A 19,324-nucleotide genomic window follows, 5' to 3' on the forward strand; every position below is an offset into this window, starting at 1 on the left:
AGACAAGAGCTAAAAGATTTGCACAGCTTCAGTAAAATCTAATCTCAAGATCTTAAAGTTACTATTCATCGGTGCTAAATAACATGCAGGTACATACTTTGATACAACACTGTAGAATGTCCATCCGTGAGTTGCCATATAGCTTGTATGTTATAGCACCGAGAAGCCAATAAAGCTGTAAATCCTATACCGTTAATCTGATAGCTTTAATATCATGGCGATAGCATCACTTCTTCTGATAGCATCATCTCGACTTTTAGTAATGTCTCACCATTGCCTTAGGCATCGTTAGGCTACATAAGACCTCAAAAACGATTACACATCAATCGGCTCGCACAAACCAACTCTCAATATTTTACTAAACACAACAACTGAAGAAAACTTTTAGGAGTGGGTAGAAACAACTCTTACTTCTACCGTATCTGCACTGAACCAAAGGCTGCTGATGATACAGCCTGCTGAACTCAACAGGAAGAAGCTGAAGCCAACTCACTTGTTATCTAATTATTGGTTGCAGTTTTCTCTGAGCTTGCTGAGAGTCTTCTAATAACCATCAGAAATGATATCATTTGTTGTAATCTTGTCCATCTAACGTACTTGGTTTTCAGTTCCTAGTTATTGCTTCCTTCTCATTCGGTTCTCGCAGTTAAGATGCCGCAATCCTCTCCTCTCTCTGTCGTAAACCGGACATCCGGTTTCCCGCATCACATCTCCCTTTCTCTTTATCTCTTTTCTTTAGCCCTGTCTATTATTCACTCTATTGTTCTCTGCTAACTATTATCTTTCCTTAAGCCATGACTATTGTTCCCATTCAATTTCTTCTACTTCCCATACTCTCAAAGAGTAGGGACATCTTGTCAGATGTCTCTGTTTCTTATCTAGGGTTGTTCAGCAAAACGAACTCTCCGCTGACTGACTGGTGACTTTCTCTCCCTTGCATCTTTATCTATCCTTCTGATTTCTTGTTGTCTCTTTTCCTCCCTGTTAACCTTTTCTGCCTTTGCCCTCTGGATCTTTCTCTTTCAATAGCTCTTTCAGCTATTATCCTATTTTCTCTAGCTCTTACCACATCTCTTTCGTATTCTCTTTCAACTGCTGCCATTCCGCTTTCTAACCTTTTTTTTATTTCACCTTCCTTTCTTTCTCTATCTTGTTTTGCTCTATCTCCTCTTTTTTTCTTTTCCTTCATATGCTTTCTTTTTCTAGTTGACTACCTTCTCCCTCTTGGGTTTCTCTAGCAGCATCGACGTTATTTTCCTCTGAACTTCCATCTCTATCCAACCTCTCTCTATTAACCCTTTCTCTATTGTTTCGCCTTTCAATTCCTGCTCTAGTATCCCTCTCTCTCCTTGGACGCCAATACAGACATTCCCTCAAGTCCATCACATCCCTTCTTCTTGTAGCTATGTATCAGAACATAGTTTCAGACAACACCCTCGCCCAGTGTTCGTTAGAGTGGACTTCATCTTTTAAGTGTTCTTTAGTAAAGAAGAACAGGCCATCTTGACCTCTTCCAAAAAGGCGAGTGCACAAGTAGGTGTGCTTTCCCTATGTTAGAGTCGAGAGTACAAATAAGCCTATTCAGACGACCTATGACGCCGTACTGTGCAGCTGGCACCCTGGTAGAGGGATATAAGAAGCAAAGGACCACTCCCGGTCTATTGGCCCTATGTCTATGCCCTATTGTTTATGGCCTTCTCAAAGTCTGCTCATACCGAGAAACCCTGTCCCCATCCATGGCGTTATCCCGTTGGCCCATGATGTCGGGAACTCCGCAAATAATCTTTATCCCAGAGATCCCACACCTGTAGAGCAGCTCCTCCAGGGTGGCTTCTTCTAAAGCAATTTTTTCACCCCCACTGGTGGCGTGATATAGTGAGCTACGCTGTTCCCAACTATTGTGTAGTCCTCCATCTCTATTATTCCTTTGCTCTTTCTCTTTCTAAATATTCATTGAATTAAAATTTCTAAATAAATTGCATATTCCCATCCTGTTTCTATTCTTTTCATCACTGTCTGATACGTTGTATCTGTTTCTGCGTACCCTTTAATTTTTCTATTAGAACATCTTCTATTGCTGCTACTATCCTACTAGCATGACCTTCCACTTTTTTAAATTTTATTTCATCTCTTTTTGATGCTGGTCTTGATAACAGGTCAGCCAGAAACAACTTATCTCCTGGTGTGTGAAAAATATTATATCTGTACCTCATCATCCTCATCTTAAATCTTTGGATCCTCAATGGCAAGTCTGACAGATCTTTATTTCTCAACAGTGGAACCAGTGGCTTATGATCAGTCTCAACTTCAAAGCCTTTCCCCCAAGTAGAAATCGAATTTGTCACATGCCCACGCTACAGCCAGTGCCTCCTTTTCTATTAGTCCGTACTTTTTTTGTGCTTCACTCATTTTTTGAGGCATAGGCTACTGGTTGCCATCTCCCTTCTCTACTCATTTGCAGCAAAGCTGCTCCCAGTGTATGTTTACTGGCATCTGCTGTTATTCTGTGTTTACTACTATTATCAAATAAAGTCAAGACTGGTGCTGTAGAGATGATCTCCTTAATTTCTTCGAAACCCTTATGCTGTTCCCCATTCCAACACCATGCTGCATTTTTTTTTGTCTAATTGTCTCAATGGTTTTTCCACTTCTGCTAACAAGGGGCTAAACCTTCCTAAATAGTTCACCATCGCCAACAACCTTCTCAAATTTTTCCTGTTTATAGGTGCTGGCGTCTCCTTGATTGCTTTTTTTCTCTGGATCTATCTGAGTTCCTTCTTTGTTTAGGATATGACCTAAAAACTTGACTTCATCAACTCCAAACTGACATTTATCTCCAATAAGTGTCAACCCTGCTCTGTTAACCTTGTCTAGCACTCTGTGAAGCATTATATCGTGTTTTTTGTTCTTTTCTACTACCAGAATGTCATCCATCATACAAACAACACCCTGTTGTTGTCCTATTATCTTACTCAATTGGCGTTGGAAAAATTCTGGAGCTACCAAAATACTAAACGGCATCCGCTGAAACATATACCTCTCAAATGGTGTAATGAATGTAGTAAGCTCTCTTGACTCTTCCGCTAATTCTGTCTGCAAAATCCTGAATTAGCATTCATTTTGCTAAAAAATGATGCTGTCCTCTAGCTCAGCTATTGTTTCTTCCAATGTAGGCAGTGGGAAATTTTCTCTGAGTACACTCTTGTTTAGTTGCGCCAGATCCACACAAATTCGAACCTGTTGAATTCTTTGGTGCTACTACTATTCCCAAACACCACTTTGTTGGTTTCTCAATTTTCTTTATTACCTGTAATTTTTCCATCTTTGCTATTTTCTGTTTCGTTGCTTCCTTCAGATCTATTGGCAACCTCCTTGGTACTTGGAGACACACCGGTGGCAAATTTTCTTTTAAATTTATCCAGAACACGTCTGGTAGTGTTCCGAGCTCTTTGAACAAATTTGAGTATTTTTCTGCCATCTCGTCCTCTATCTTAGTCACTTTTTGAATTGTCTTAACTTTATTATTTCCGGTTTCTCTAACAGATTACTGTTGTTTCCCTTTATAACACTGAGCCTCGCTATTATTCTTTGTCCTCTCTTTGATATCAACTTAATTTTTGACTCGCCTACTGTCTCTAACCTCTTACCATCTGCTTCTTTCAGTACTCGTTTAGTTGGCTCAATCCTGCAGTTTATCCTCCTCACTGTTGCTTCACTCATAACTGTTACATCAGCTCCTGTGTCTATCTCAGAGCTTATATATTTGTTTCTAGTTTTCAAGCTGATGAGGAAGTCATTGGCTGCTTTAAATCTTTTTAATTTTTCTTTTAGTCATAATGAATCTTCTGAATATTCCGATGCATCATTCTCAACCATGCTTATTTTCTTATCCGTTAGTCGGTTAGAACAGCTTCTTGTCGTGTGTCCTGTTCCCGAACAAGCATAGAATGTGATAGGTGACCTTTCATTATTTTTTCTTAGAGTGCCTCCCCCCTGGTTAGGTTTCGTCCTCTGTATCCTCTATTATACCCAGTTCCTCTATTTCTGAAGTAATCTTTTGATATGTGTCCAAATCTATTGCATGTATAGCATATTACTCCTGATCTCCCTGTACCGATATGACTTTTGTTTCTTGCTCCTCCATCAGCTCTACCTCCTATCCTTTGTATTAACTCATCATTTTCTTCTTCTCCTATTACTTGATCTATCGTTTCTTTTTCCCTTGTTGTTATTATCCCCGCTGCTATTGTGGCCGACTCGTATGACTGCACCTAGCTCTTGCCTATTCTAGGGTGATATTCTTCTTTAGTAACAACTCTTTTCTCATTTTATCATCATTCATACCCATTATCAAAACTTGCAGTATTAGATCTTTCTCTAATTCCTCCAGCCTGCATGGTTTTGTTGCCCTTTCTATTATTTCTATAAACCTGCATAAATCTTCAAAATTATCCTGTTTCATAGTAAATAATCTGTTGCTACTATATTTTCTTTTTCAAAAAAATAATCATCAAATTTTTTTTGACGACGTCGTATTGCATGGCATCAACCTCTATCTCCCATGTTTCAAAAATATCATACCCCTTCTCTCCCATGCAGTCTAACAGAAACGCTGCTTTCTTTTGTTCTAAATCGTAATCTTCTGATTCTATTTTTCTTTTCAATCCTGCAAACACAATCGCTATCTCAAATCTCTTAATAAATCTCCTCCATCCTTCCAATTCGGCTCCTGTTTTTTAACCCGCTTCTCAAAAATACTATTATTGTGTCTGTCACTCATTCTCCAGGTTATTATCCTCAATCATTCACTATTGTATAACTTATAATTTATTTCTTTCTTCAACTATTATCCTCGCAAATTCTCTATTATCATCAATTATTCACTATTGCCTAATCTTTTTATTATTATCGCTACTTTTATCGTTGACTTACCGATTCTCCTAGTAGTCGCCACTCTTGACACCATCTAACGTACCTGGTTTGCAGTTCCTAGTTATTGCTTCCTTCTCTTTTGGTTCTCGCAGTTAAGATGCTGCAATCCTCTCCTCACTCTCGAAACCGGACATCGGGTTTCCTCGCATCATAGTCCGAGCTTGCTGCAAGTCTTTTAATAAGGATAAAAAATGATATTGATCCAATGAATAAACGATTTTATTACAGTAATATAATTTTGTCTCTTTTAAAAGCAAAACACCAGCTGACTATTTCAAACCATAATCTAACAATGCTCTTTATTAGCGGAACAGCTTGAAATTACGTTCCTATTCAAACTCGCCAATCACATCGATCGATGTGCTTGGCGAGTTTGTGTGTTTGGCGATTAATACTAGTTTACACTGATGTGATGGGATTTGGGCATTTTCAGATACTCGAGTTAACAAGAGGGAGTGAGGAGATTAATCACACGAGCGAACTAGCCACACAATCTCGTATAACAAGGATTATTATTTGCACTCCCTTGTAGCAAGAGTTTTATACGTTTAATTATCTTATTTCCTAAAACATTATTAATATTAGTTTTTAATAGCAGAGACACGTAATTGTACGATTATTACATGCCTGAAGTTATTACTAAAAGCTTACTAAAACAAAAGTACACAGGGATTAGGCATACCTGTTTTGAAGAGAGTGCGCACGGCCAGTTGGTCACTCCTTCTTGGAAGTACACAACCAGCCACGACAAGCGTGAATTTTTGTTTTGTTGACTCAGTCAGCAGCAGGATCTCACGTCTGTTCACCAGGAATCCAAGAGAGAAGAAGACACGCCACATAGATAGTAGAATCTGATCTCTCGAAGCTCCAGAAAGTGTAAACTCCAGAAAGGATCACTTCTGTTTACAGTTAAGGGAGGGACGGTTATCAAAAAATTATCCCACTAAAAGAGAACTTGGATTATAGTTCATGACGCAGACCCGCTGGTACGAATCTATTGGCTAAGGAAAAATCGCGCCACCCTTAGGCCAATTTAAACGGCAATTGCGATGCAACGCGATATGCACCTTTACCGCAGTACAGCGCAAGCCATGAAAATCAACCCGGCGCCGGGCGTCGGGAGTAATCCAAAGTAAGGTGACAACTCCAAGTCTCAATCGGTAATTAAAAACGGCTGAAACCAGATATAACAACACATCAATTGATGTGTAAACTAGTATTGATGGAAAACTAGCCATTGCAGTCCAATAATCTAAACTCTTATAGAATTCTACATATACTGTGTAGAAAATAATATTTTTTGTAAATAGTAAGACACATCTTAATAACGAAAAAAACTAAATACAAAATGTTATCTCGAGAAAAAGTAACAAAAAATTGGAAAAATATGCCTTATATGACTTTAACACCTAGTGCTTGATTGGAACAGATAGATTATTGTGATAAACAATTATGAACATAAATAAATCCTTCGAACATGTGAACAGTGAAAATTAATTTTGTCAAATGTTCATTGGTTACAAATTTTCTACAAATCCCGTTAATGATGTCTATCGTCTTTTCTTTAGTCTATTTTAAATAAAGACTTATGGAATTGCTCTCTCACGGCTCTATGTAGAATCATCGCCGATTTTATAATTTGCTCGCTAGAATAGTTAGCGATTCTTTTAGGTTTATCACACAACATAATTATGACATACTATAAATACTAACACAATAAAAAAATTATTCTTAATTGAAGCATTAAAGTTTCATACATAATTTATTTAAAGGTTGACTTGCAGCAAAATTCACATTACAGTTATTTGGTATCAAAAAATTCACCACGTTTTACCCTGTTGTTTTGTAGGTGCCAAATATGTGGAAATGCGATTACAAGCTCTTAAAAGTTCAAAAACAAAAAGCCGCCGTTGTAACATCTGCCTACCAGATAGATGGACTTTTGATTTTGTTAGCTAGTTTATTTATAATCCGTATTGCTAAGTCACACTCTAAAAACTAACCATGCGCTTGCCAACTGGATGTTATCACTCAAACAAACGTTGCGATCTGGTACTAGCAAATAGTGGAAACGAAAGCTATCACAAATATAAAACAGATTATTCGCTATACACTACATCCCCCTTTTACTTTCTCTTCAGGGGGTGTGTAAAACATGTACTAACATAGGCGGCTGTAAAGCTAAAATCTATGCTCGATAACTAAACACTAAAAACATGTTGGGTAATAGAGAAGCGGCAGCTACAAGCTTATAATGAGACATAATCTACGTTTAAAGTGATTATATGCAATACGAGTATTATACAACAAATTATTCCGTTGGCAAACTGTTAATGTTATTGTAATATCTTCAAACAGCAACATGAGTATATGTATCGAGTGTTAGTTAGCATCCTTGTATGTGTCAGAGGACTGAATTGTTTAAGAACAGCGTTCAAGAGAGTACATAGTCATCCAGGTATGTGGGAGGTTTACATTCTCTCCTTGGACGAGGTGTGACAGCATTATTATTGTCACCATCAATGTCTCCCGCGTCGTTCGATACGTCTTTCTTGTCTCAAAGATCGCAGCCCTGCATGCTGGCAGTCTCGCGACATCTAGAGCTTGGTGTATAGCTGGATGTTGGGAGTTGATCAGGTGATTCTGCATGAGTGCCTGCAACAGGACAATCACTTGGCAGCAAATAGGGTTTCAAGAAGGAAACATTTCTACGGAATATTCTACCCCTCCCTGACTCAACAGATATCATAGGACCAGATACCTCTTTGACTGTAAAAGGTTCTGGATGAAACACACTTTCCGCCTTCGATGGGCCATCTCATTTCACTAAGACTAGGTCACCTACTTTAAAACCATGGTCTGTGTGTGTCTCATTGATTTTTTTGACATATTTATATTTGCGCATATTGTCCTGGTCTCTAACTTCCAAATCATCAAAAGTTTCCCTGCTTTGGGAGATTTTACCCCTGAGCTTGCGGCCAAATAGTAACTCCGCAGGTGTCTTACTAGTAATAGAATGAGGTGTGGTTCTATACGACACTAAGTAGCGCTTTAGCTCCTGTTTATAGTCTTTACCTTGAGCATAAGCAATCCTGATTCCTTTCATTATGAACCGGTTTTGTCTCTCCACTTACCCATTGGCAGCTGGCCATCGAAGAGTAACCAAATGCTGAACTATTCCCAGCGACTTGAGATAGGTTTTTAACTCACCTGAAACGAACTGAGGTTCACTGTCAGATTTGATGCTCAAAGGCAATCCATGTGTTTCAAACATATTTTGTAGAGCCTCAACAATCTTACCTGTTTTGGTAGATGTTAGAATCTTGATCTCATACCACCTACTATAATAGTCTACAACTACTAGTATATTGTCTTCGTTCGGCAATGGGCCAAGTAAGTCTACTGCTAGGTCTTCCTAAGGACTATTGGGTAGTTCCGTCACTCTTATGGGGTCATTACTATTAAGGTCAGTCACAACTTGGCATCCATGACATGACTTTACAAACCGCTCTACTTCCAAGTCTATTCCAGGCCACCATTCATGGCTCTTTAGGTTGCGCTTAGTGCCTACTATGCCCATGTACCCCTAGTGACCAATTGCTACCATTATTTTCCTCAACTCAATAGGAACAATTTTTCTGTTTCTTCTGAGAATCAACCTCCCAAAACAGAAAAGCTCATTGCTTATAGCCTTGTAGGCCAGAGGGACATTTGAGAAGTTCTCTGATTTGATTGCCTGTCGCAGACCAGATAGCTCATGGTCGGAATCAGAAGCCCGTTCGACATCACCAGCAGTAATAGCCTCCAAGTCAATTGTAACGGACGACACTATGGGGCACACAAACAGCTCTATGTCCTCCAACACACCAACCCCACTAGTACCCCTAGCGCCAGGGTCATCTTTCATTAACCTCGACAAGGAGTCCACAATGTTTAGGGTGCCCTTGACATATTTGACTGCAAAATCATAGCATTGTAGCCTCAACACCCATTTCTTTATCCGAGCTGAACATTTCTTCCTTTTATTTCTATATATAGTTTCCAAAGCTTTATGGTCTGTCATGAGTGTCAATTTGATGCCAAAGAGGCAGTGGTGCATTCTTTCGCATGCCCACACGATGGCTAGGGCTTCTTTTTCTGTGTTACAGTATTCCCTTTCTACTAGAGTGAGTACTCTTGAGGCATAACAAATTACTCTCTTGTTACTACCTTGTTTCTGTACTAGAACTAACGAAATTTTAACAGGGCTAGCATCTGTATATAAAAATTTCTCTTCTTTGAGATCAAAGTACGTTAGAGTGTTCTTGTTGCACAAACTCCGCCTTAGACATTCAAACGTCTTTTGTTGTTCATCATTCAGTTGAATTGTATCTGTTGTTTTCATGTTGAGCGTCATTTCTCTCAGACAGTGTGTTTTACTTGAAAAATCTGGGATGAACTTTGAGCAATAACCAACTAAACCCAAGAAACTACTCATTTCACTGACTGTCTTTGGTTCGGTAGCTTCAGCAATGGCTTTTACTTTATCTGCACCGGGGTCGATATCTTCTGCACTGAGCACATGTCCAATAAAGTTTATTTTATTAGCCCCAAAAACACATTTCTTCCTGTTGAGGGTCATTTCAGACTTTTCCAGACACCGGAGAGCACCAGCCAAGCGGGCATCATGTTCTTCCTTGGTGCTGCCATGCACAATGATGTCGTCCGCCAAGTTGACAACTCCAGGTATACCACGAATGATGTTGGCAACCATACTCTGATATATCTCTGGGCCCGACGATATTCCAAACATGAGCCTCTCGTAGCGATAAAGCCCCGCATGTGTATTGAATGTTGTGATGTCCTTCGAGTTTTCAGACAACACAAATTGATAAAAGCCTGATTTGAGGTCTATTTTAGAGAAAATCGTCGAGCCATTCATATCGAGCAGCAATTCGCCAACGGTGGGCACAAGGTAGTTATGTCGGATTATTGCCTGATTGGCTTGACGCATGTCTACAAATAACCTAATAGATGAGTCAGGCTTTGGTACGATTACAACTGGACTGGCCCATGTTACAGGTCCACTTACCTTCTCAATAATGTCATTTTGTACTAGTTCACTAAGATTGGTTTCCAGCTTACCTCGAAGAGCAAAAGGTATCCATCTGAATGGTTGTGCTACTAGCGGCACTGAGCCATCTATAGTGAGCTTAATTTCACCTGTAGCCTTACCAATTTTGTCAGCAAACAAGTGGGGTATAGCCTGTCTAGCTTCTGGCAGTTGCCCAATCTATCAGCCAAGACTGCATTTGAAAAATGTGTAAGACCAAGTTCTACAGCAGTCTCGACGCCCAATAATGACTCAGCGACGCCATCAATAACTAAAAAATGTGCCTTTTTGCAACACTAATTGCCATCTTTCTGGACATATGCCCCATATTGTCCCACTACATTTAATGGAGACTTGCTTGAATATGAGTATACATTTGGCCCACCTTTCACTGACTTGTCCATCCTGACGTTGTTAGCCTTCAGTGTCTCCCATGACTGTCTGCTCATTACATTACAATCTGCTCCAGAGTCTATGATAAACCCCGACTGTAATCCCCCTACCTTCAACTCTACGCATTGTAGTTTGCTAAACGCAATCTGGTTGATTTGGACAGTATATGCAAAACCATCATTACCATTGTACCCATCATTAAGAGGCAGAGGTTTGAGTCAGGGAGGGGTTACTATTTTCAACTACTACATTATTGACAGAACTACGGCACATGTGCTGAAAGTTATTTTTCTTGTAGCACTTATGGCATTCTTTGCTTATGGCTGGGCATTGTGAATGGCTTTTATCCCTGCCACATCTAAGACACTTGTCCACATTGTCCCCACTTGCCTTGATAGCTTTGGACTTAGTCGTATGCTGTGGTTTTTGGGAGACCGAGCCAGTATTCTTGCCCTGGTATACCCGATGAACATGTGGGCTCTCTTGGCACATCTCTTTGTGCCTAGACTCCACAGCCTCCAAGGTTGCTGCTCGTTGTAGGGTAACATCTAATGTCAAATTATTGCCCTCTTCTAACAACTTTCTTCTTAGTTCATTTGACCTACAGCACTCTACAATTTGGTTCTTTATTCGATCATTTATCGCAGCACCATTGCCAAAATCACAACTAGCAGCAGCCTTTCTGAGCCTAGCACAATATTGACTGACAAACTCTTGGTCCATTTGTTGTAACCTTCTAAGCAAGTGTCTTTGAAATGTAATGTTCACTTCGATAGTAAAATGGTCATTCAACAGTGCCACAATTGCGTCATAAGCTTGCCTGTCTGTTGCATCAAAAGAGCGAGCAATCTCTCTGACCCTAGCTCCAGCGTGATATAACAAAAAAGCTTTTTTGTGCTCTCATAGTCTGTTCTGCGTCATCCCCAGCAATATTGAAAAGGCCCTTTGAATCTGCAAAAGCTTCAAAATCTTCTAGCCATTCCCCCAATTTTACGGAAATATCACTGGCTTCTCTATCTGGACAAAAACTAGCTGGTCCCCTTCCATATCTCAAAACGAAACAATAAAGCCTAAAGAAAGCAACTTGCACTATATCTAGCCCAATCAAAGTCGTCGGAAGTGTGGAACACTAAATCCTCGTCTCCAATGTAACATCTGCCTATCGGATAAATGGGCTTTTGATTTTTGTAGCTGGTTTATTTATAATCCGTATTGCTAAGTCACACTCTAAAAACTAACCATGCTGTCGCCGGATGTTATCACTCAAACAAAAGTTGGTGATCTGCTACTAGCAAATAGTGGAAACGAAAGCTATCACAAATATAAAACAGATTATTCGCTATACACTACAGCAGTAGATTGGAATCTGTTTATTTATCTGACGAAATCATTACAGTTTGGCTATTGTCTTGTCACGGGATGTTTTCACATGAATTGAAAGGCCATTAAAAAGCTCAATATAAAACTTATCGTACCACTAGTCTATGACAAACACTTCGGGTTTTACCGAAGACCCCGTATCAAATATAGATGCTCGCTACTTTACAGTTTCATTTCGGCTTGATCTAATCGTCAAGTCGTAATCTGATCATGTGACCCAATACTTTGCAAACAATTTTTGCAGCACCTGTCGATTATTACAGGTGACCAAAGGCTCGTCATGATTATCGGACAATGATATGTACTCCTTCGAGAAAAGGTTAAAAATTAAATGAATTTTTACAGTAAGTTATAAGATATCATTGCTAAAAGTGACAGCATTATAATGACGATAAAACAGATGCGTAAGAACAATGGATATGGATGGTTTTATTGAATGTGTGAAGTATATTTGTGAAAACATTTCGACGAATAAGGTTGCATGAAAGTGTAAACAGAAATCATCTACCACAGCTACGCCACAGTTGAGCCATTTTGGAAAGAGAATCCAAACTACGGCGGTCTCGAGTGGCTGCGATTAACTGTTCGTTTTGAGCTTTTAAGACCTTGTAATCACATTCCCACATATTTGGCACCTACAACGCAACAGAGTAAGACATGGTGAATTTTTTGATACCAAATAACTGTAATGTGAATTTTTGTTGCAAGTCAACCTTTAATTTTTTCTTCTATCTTTCTAAACTTGAACCATTTCCTCTACACAAGCAAACCACGCCACTGGAGATATCCTACAGATAGACACAACACATATCTACAACACTATTCGCTCACTATCCCTTCTTATTGCTTTTTCTTTTGCCTGCTAGACTTTCTTCATCATCACTCATTCAGATTCTGTAGAAAGATTATACCAGGTTCCTATTGCATAGTTTCCGGATACTCCAACGGTAACTTATGTCAGATATCAGTTCTGGAAGAAAAGAGGACTTATTTTGTCAAGGAAACCAGAAACTATTATGACCTATGACGACAACGATACACGCAGAAAGGGAATTTAATGACCTATTCATCTTAGACACAACACACAGACCCCCCAAAGTATGCCATATGCTATGCTAGCTGGACAGGAAAACCACAAATCACTGTATCTCACTATAATATCTACATTCATTTATATGCTTGTTCAGATTTAACACAGCTCATCAAAATATTGCATAAACATTGGAAAGAGAGACGTGAGAACGGAGCAGCCATACAATCCTATAAAAAGCCTGTACTGAGTAGAAGAGAGTCGCCATGCGTACATCCCCGAGCTACAACGAAAAGATTGGGTATGTCATAAATAATAACTGCATGACTTGAGCTTACACTTTAATCTTTGTATTTTTTGCTTTCTATTTTATGTTAGTTTCACATCTTATGCTAATTTTTGTATTATTATACACTGGCAATGTCAAAGCAGGCCTCAGATACTATCAAACTCATAAAAAACAGTCTTTCCAACTATGTCTCTAAGGAATTCCAATTAATCTTGGAATTTCCCTAGGAGCTGGCTTCTAGCAGTATGCAGAGCCTTTGGAAAATAGGCTTTAATAATTTTTCACAGCTAGAAGAACTTATTTAAAAATATGACATTTATAGTAATAAAAAGAATGGAGCAAAATAAATACTCCATAAATTTTATAGATTTTTAAAGCTAAAAACAAAAGAAATAGAGACACGTTTATAAATTCCATGCTCAAAAAATTGATAAAGTTTTCAAACATTATGGGCTTCCTAGAAAGATGAGTTCAGATGCTCTACTGCAGCTGATCTGTTGCGATATGCCCAGTCAGCAATAGAACCAAGTTTGAAAGATGCTGACAAAAAGCCAATTAGAAGTTATTATTCTCAAACGGCTTGTATATAAGTAGGCCTGTATAAGGAGCGTTTGAAAGTGAGAGAGTGATATAGTGAGTGAGAGAGGGTACGCCAGACAGGCACAGGACAAGCCAAGGAAGCCACATGGGTGAAATTATATACTCTTTTTACTACTGTTTTATCTCAAGGAGATAAGGCCATTTGGCTGAGTACTACGATAATGCTTGTACGTTTCTGAGGACCTCTTTTATTGCTCATTTTGAAGAAATATACATTTATTATACTACGAACTATTTGAACGATTTTCTTTATTTGTTTTATGCCCAAGTGAGGCTTGTTATTGATAAATATACTTTATATCGAAGCCTGAGATAGACCAAACTATTATTGATACGGCGACGATATTTGAGTTTGCAACCAGCATTTGAAATTGACGCCTGAGAGAGGCTATACACTGGTAATACAACAGGGACTAACACCAATGATATACAACCCTCATGGGGGCCGTATATCATTGCTAACACTCATACTACAGAGGAACAATTGGTGCCCAAGCAAGGCAAGACAACTGCTGAACTGGCAGATAAGTATAAAACATTTAGGAGATGACAACTTGTGTCAGAATTGCAAATAAGTTCATTGAACAGACAATCTACACCTTCACTCAAATTGTGATTGTAATAAGCAGACTATGTTGATATTATTCAGAGTTTTCCACTCTTGTGTTTTGATAAGACAATCACCAAATACTATTACTATACTATACTAATACTATTATTTTTCTAGAACAAGCATAGTTTCGCATATTGTTTTATTTGAGGGCGATAGCTCCACATTACCACAATTCCTTGCTTTTTCTATATCCGTTTTCAAGTTTAATCCTCAATAATAACTTATTACCGAACCACCAACGAATTGAAGTTATACAAGAATATTCTTTCAACATCTAGCACTAAAATGGCAGGAAGTTCGACAGGTTATGGGCCCAGAGTTTTCAGAAACAGACTTCACTTTGATGGCTACCCAAATAATTTCCCAATCTGGGAAACAAGATTCATCTCATACTTATACACTCAACATGAAGGTGTACATACAGCCATATTGCCTAAAGAAGAAGGTGTAGAGAATGCTACTGACTTCAACAAAATGAACAAGCGTGCCTATGCTGAATTAGTACAAGTTCTTGATGAAAAATCCCTACAACTTGTCATGAGAGATGATAGAGACCATGGAATGAAAGCTTTCCAAATTCTTAGAGCACACTATGCCAGCACACAGAAACCTCAAGTCCTAACACTCTATGAACAGCTAACAACTATAAAGATGAATGAGACAAAAGACATTACTGACTACCTGATCTGTGCTGAGAATTATTCAGCAGGCCTACAGTCTGCTGGAGAAAATATCAGCGATAATTTGGTCATAGCCATGATCATGAAAGGACTGCCTACATCCTACCAGCCATTTGTAGTAGTCCACACCCAACTAGACAAAGATCAAACCCTTACAGAATTCAAAGCGGCACTGACCAACTTTGACCAATCCGAGTCAACGCGATGTTCACAAACCACCACTATGGCTTCTAGAGGGCGAGACAACTACAAGCCACCTGGCAAACGCAAACAGCAATGTATGGCTTGCGGTAAAACCAATCACTATGCAAATGAATGCTACTCAAAACCAAAACTTCAATGCAACTATTGCGAGAAAAGATGCCACATCGAAGCAGTGTGCCTAACAAAAAGGAAAGAGATAGAAAGAAAAAACAGATCGGAAATTACCGCCGCCGCATTTGCCTTCACAGCCACTGTATCAGATCACTGCAACACAGACACACAAAACAACAACCAGAACAAGCTATCACTAATGGTCGACTGCGGAGCGACAAGTCATCTCATCAATGATAAGAGCCATTTTATCAGCTACGACAACACTTTCAAACTGGAGAAACACTTCATCGAAATGGCTGATGGTCACCAATCAAACCAGCTGGTAGTGGCTAAAGGAACAGCACCCTACTCATCATATCAAAACGGAAAATCAGAGAGATCATGGAGAACTTTAATGGAAGCAGCAAGATGCCTTCTTAAAGATGCAAATCTACCCAAAACATTCTGGAGCTTTGCCGTAAACTATGCCCAGTACTTGCGGAAGAGAAGTTACCAGAGATGTACCAACAAAACAGCATACGAACTGTTCACCAAACACAAGCCAGACATGCGGAAAATTCACAACTTCGGAGCAAGATGTACATTCTACTCAGAAGGAAACAAACCAAAATTAGGTGACCGTGTCCAGAGTGGCATCTACCTTGGTATCAACACGAAATCGTAGAGCTACCCAGTACTTGCATCAAATGGAAGAATTCTCACATCACGTAACGTACTTCCCAAAGAAGCACAACAACATTGCGGAAATGACTCAGTAGAAGTCATGCCACAAGAACCCGCACAAAATCAAAACAGCGGAAGTGACTCAAAAGAAGTCATGCCACAAGAACCCGCACAAAACCAAAACAGCAGAAATGACTCAAAAGAAGTCATGCCACAAGAGCCCGCTCAAAATCAAAATGGCAGAAGTGATAAAACAAATGTCACGACACAAGAACCTGCACCGGACTCTGACGGAAACGCAATGAATCCAGGACTCCAAAAGTCTGAAAGGCGGCATCAACATCCGCGCCACCTGAAAGACTACTATTTGGATGACAAAGATTATGCATATATTGCAAGAATACCGCTGACATACCAAGAAGCTATGGATTCACAAGATTGGGAGAACTGAAAAACGGCTATGGATAAAAAAATAAACACACTATGTGAGCAAAACACCTGGGAGATCAAACCGCTCCCATCTCACCGTACGCTCACCAAAGGCAGATGGGTATATACACTGAAACAAGGCAAAGAAGTCAATGAAATTCAATACAAAGCAAAATATGTTGCCAAAGGGTACTCCCAAGTCCATGGAATTGACTACTTTGATACATTCTCACCAACCACCAGATTCACATCTATCAGGGTTCTCCTACAGATAGCAGCTAACTAGCAACTACAGATGCACCAACTAGATGTCAAAGAAGCATATCTAAACGCCCTCATCAATACAGATATCTACCTTCAACAACCTCCTGAATTTGAACAAACAGATCCAGATGGTAAAACCCTCTCATGACATCTACAAAAATCCATTTACGGCCTCAAGCAAAGTGGCCGTAACTGGCACTCTACTTTCACAGAATTTCTCAAGTCAGAAGGCTTCCAAGCTAACAAGAATGACCCTTGTGTTTACACCTCTTCGGCCGGCACAGACACTATCTACATTATATTCTGGGTCGACGACATACTTGTGGCTGGAAAGTCCGACCAGGTCATCAAACATGTGAAGGGCAAACTGGAGAACAGATTCAGGATGGATGACGGAGGTGAACTCAAATGGTCCCTGGGCATGGACTTCACCCGTCTCAAAGATCGAAGCTACCAGATGTCTCAGGAGCGCTACACCGATGAAGTCCTAGAGAGATTCAACATGACAGATTGCAAACCCAACAGTACCCCTGCTGATAAGCAAGGCACACTCATGAAAGCTACTGACGATGAACACCAGCAAGGTCTAGACCAAGGTTTTCCATATCGCTAAGCTGTAGGCAGCCTGATGTACCTTATGACCGGCACTAGACCGGACCTAAGCTGGATACTGTCTAAGCTATCCCAATTTTTAGACAAGCCAGGACCACAACACGTTACGGCTATCAAGAGGGTATTCAGATACCTGAAGGGGACCAGACGTTCCAGACTCACCTTCAAACCCTCTGATGGAATACTCTCCGGATACTGCAACTCAGATTGGGCCGGAGACGCAGACGATAGAAGATCTACCACTGGCTATGTCTTCAAGCTCGGAAAGGATACTGCACCTATAAGCTGGAAATTCAGAAAGCAACCCATTGTAGCTCTCTCATCATGTGAAGCTGAGTACATGGCACTATCAGATGCAGTCAAGGAGCTACTTTATCTTCGATCTTTCTGCGACCAGATGAATATGTCTCAGCCTGAAAGCAGCATACTATACACCGATAACCAAGGAGCCATAGCGATGACCAAAGGGAATACAAGTTCACATACCCATACCATGCACATAGATGTCCGCTACCACTTCCTCCGAGAACAACAACATGTTGAGTTCCAGTATGTGCCTACCAATGAAAATGTCGCAGACTGTATGACCAAACCACTGGCTAAACCACAGCATGTAACAGCCATCACTCGTTTCGGTATGGTTTGAGGGGGACCGTTGAACAGACAATCTACACCTTCACTCAATTTGTGATTGTAATAAGCAGACTATGTTGATATCATTCAGAGTTTTTCACTCTTGTGTTTTGATAAGACAATCACCAAATACTATTACGATTTTTCCGATTTTTCTAGAACAAGCATAGTTTCGCATATTGTTTAATTCGAGGGCGATAGCTCCGCATTACCACAATTCCTTGATTTTTGTATATCCGTTTAACGATGATGGAAGGATATTGCGTGAATACAATTTAATCAGAAGTTTAATCCTCAATAATAACTTATTACCGAACCACCAACGAATTAAAGTTATACAAGAACATTCTTTCAGCATCTAGCGCCAAAATGGCAGGAAGTTCGACAAAGGTATATAATAGATCATACACAAATTCGTAGGATTGTTTTCACAGTTGATTGATATAGAGAACATTTCTTTGCCTGGCAGGAAAAGCCACTTTGCCAGTTCGAAAAATTTATATGTTACGAAGAAAATTGGTAGGGAGTGCTACCTTACACAACATTAAATAGAACCACACAAAAACACAATTGCATTTATAAGTTACATTTTATTAAATTTTTAGCCCACCTCAGCAAGGATAACAATATCAGAAGAATAATAGGTAAAGACAAAGAAATTACCATAGATAGGATTTCTCATAGCGCTAATGGTAATGTTCTAGTTCAACTTAGCGAAGAGATAATGGTCGACAAAGTTATCTCGCAATGTGTGCCAACAAACTTTGGAAACTCCAAAGTAAGAAAGACCATTTAACCAACTCTAAAATCAGGCGTATTCAAGGGAGTTCTAACCGACATAACCGATGAACAGATACAGGATGACTTACAACAACAAGGCTATAATGTCACAGAGGTTAAGCGGTATAAAAGAGGCAACTCATACACTACAGCCTAGGAAAACCAGATTTGAAAGCAAAACTGACCGCGAAAAGGCCCTACACACCAGAGTCATTATAGACCATCTCGCTATCAAAGTAGAACCCGTAAATGGACGGATCTCAGTGACACAATGCTATAACTGCATGAAATTTGGTCACATAGCTACAGACTGCATGAGCCAAAAAGTATGTCGTCACTGTTCTGACCCCTATGAAGAAATGCATGATGAATCCCCAAATGAAAAGAAATGCATTAGCTGTGGAAGAAAGCACAAGTCCATAGATAAAAACTGCCCAAAAATACAGAGAGCTCTTTCATTGGCAAGAACTGAGACATAAACAAATGTTACACTCCATCAACTACTATGGCTAATAAGTCTAACAAAAAGCTAAAAATGATGCAGATTAACATAAATGGTTGTGCAAACCCCTCACTATTAGCTCTAGACAACTACATCACTCAAAACAAAGCAGAT

At 39.5% G+C, this 19,324-nt stretch overlaps 1 protein-coding gene across 1 annotated transcript; it reads left to right on the forward strand.

Annotated features, from left to right (window-relative positions):
- Positions 1-17,320: 17,320 nt before the first annotated feature.
- On the forward strand, positions 17,321-17,941 carry LOC137388562 (uncharacterized). Its single transcript, XM_068075045.1, has one exon. It carries the CDS (start codon positions 17,321-17,323, stop codon positions 17,939-17,941), a length of 621 nt encoding a protein of 206 aa, XP_067931146.1.
- The last annotated feature ends 1,383 nt before the right edge of the window (positions 17,942-19,324 follow it).

The sequence above is a fragment of the Watersipora subatra genome, chromosome 2 (assembly GCF_963576615.1).
Source record: "Watersipora subatra chromosome 2, tzWatSuba1.1, whole genome shotgun sequence".
Classification (NCBI taxonomy): Eukaryota; Metazoa; Bryozoa; class Gymnolaemata; order Cheilostomatida; family Watersiporidae; genus Watersipora; species Watersipora subatra.

Coding starts and splice junctions, on each gene's coding strand:
- LOC137388562 (XM_068075045.1), top strand. CDS start 17,321: ATGACCGGCACTAGACCGGACCTAAGCTGGATACTGTCTAAGCTATCC.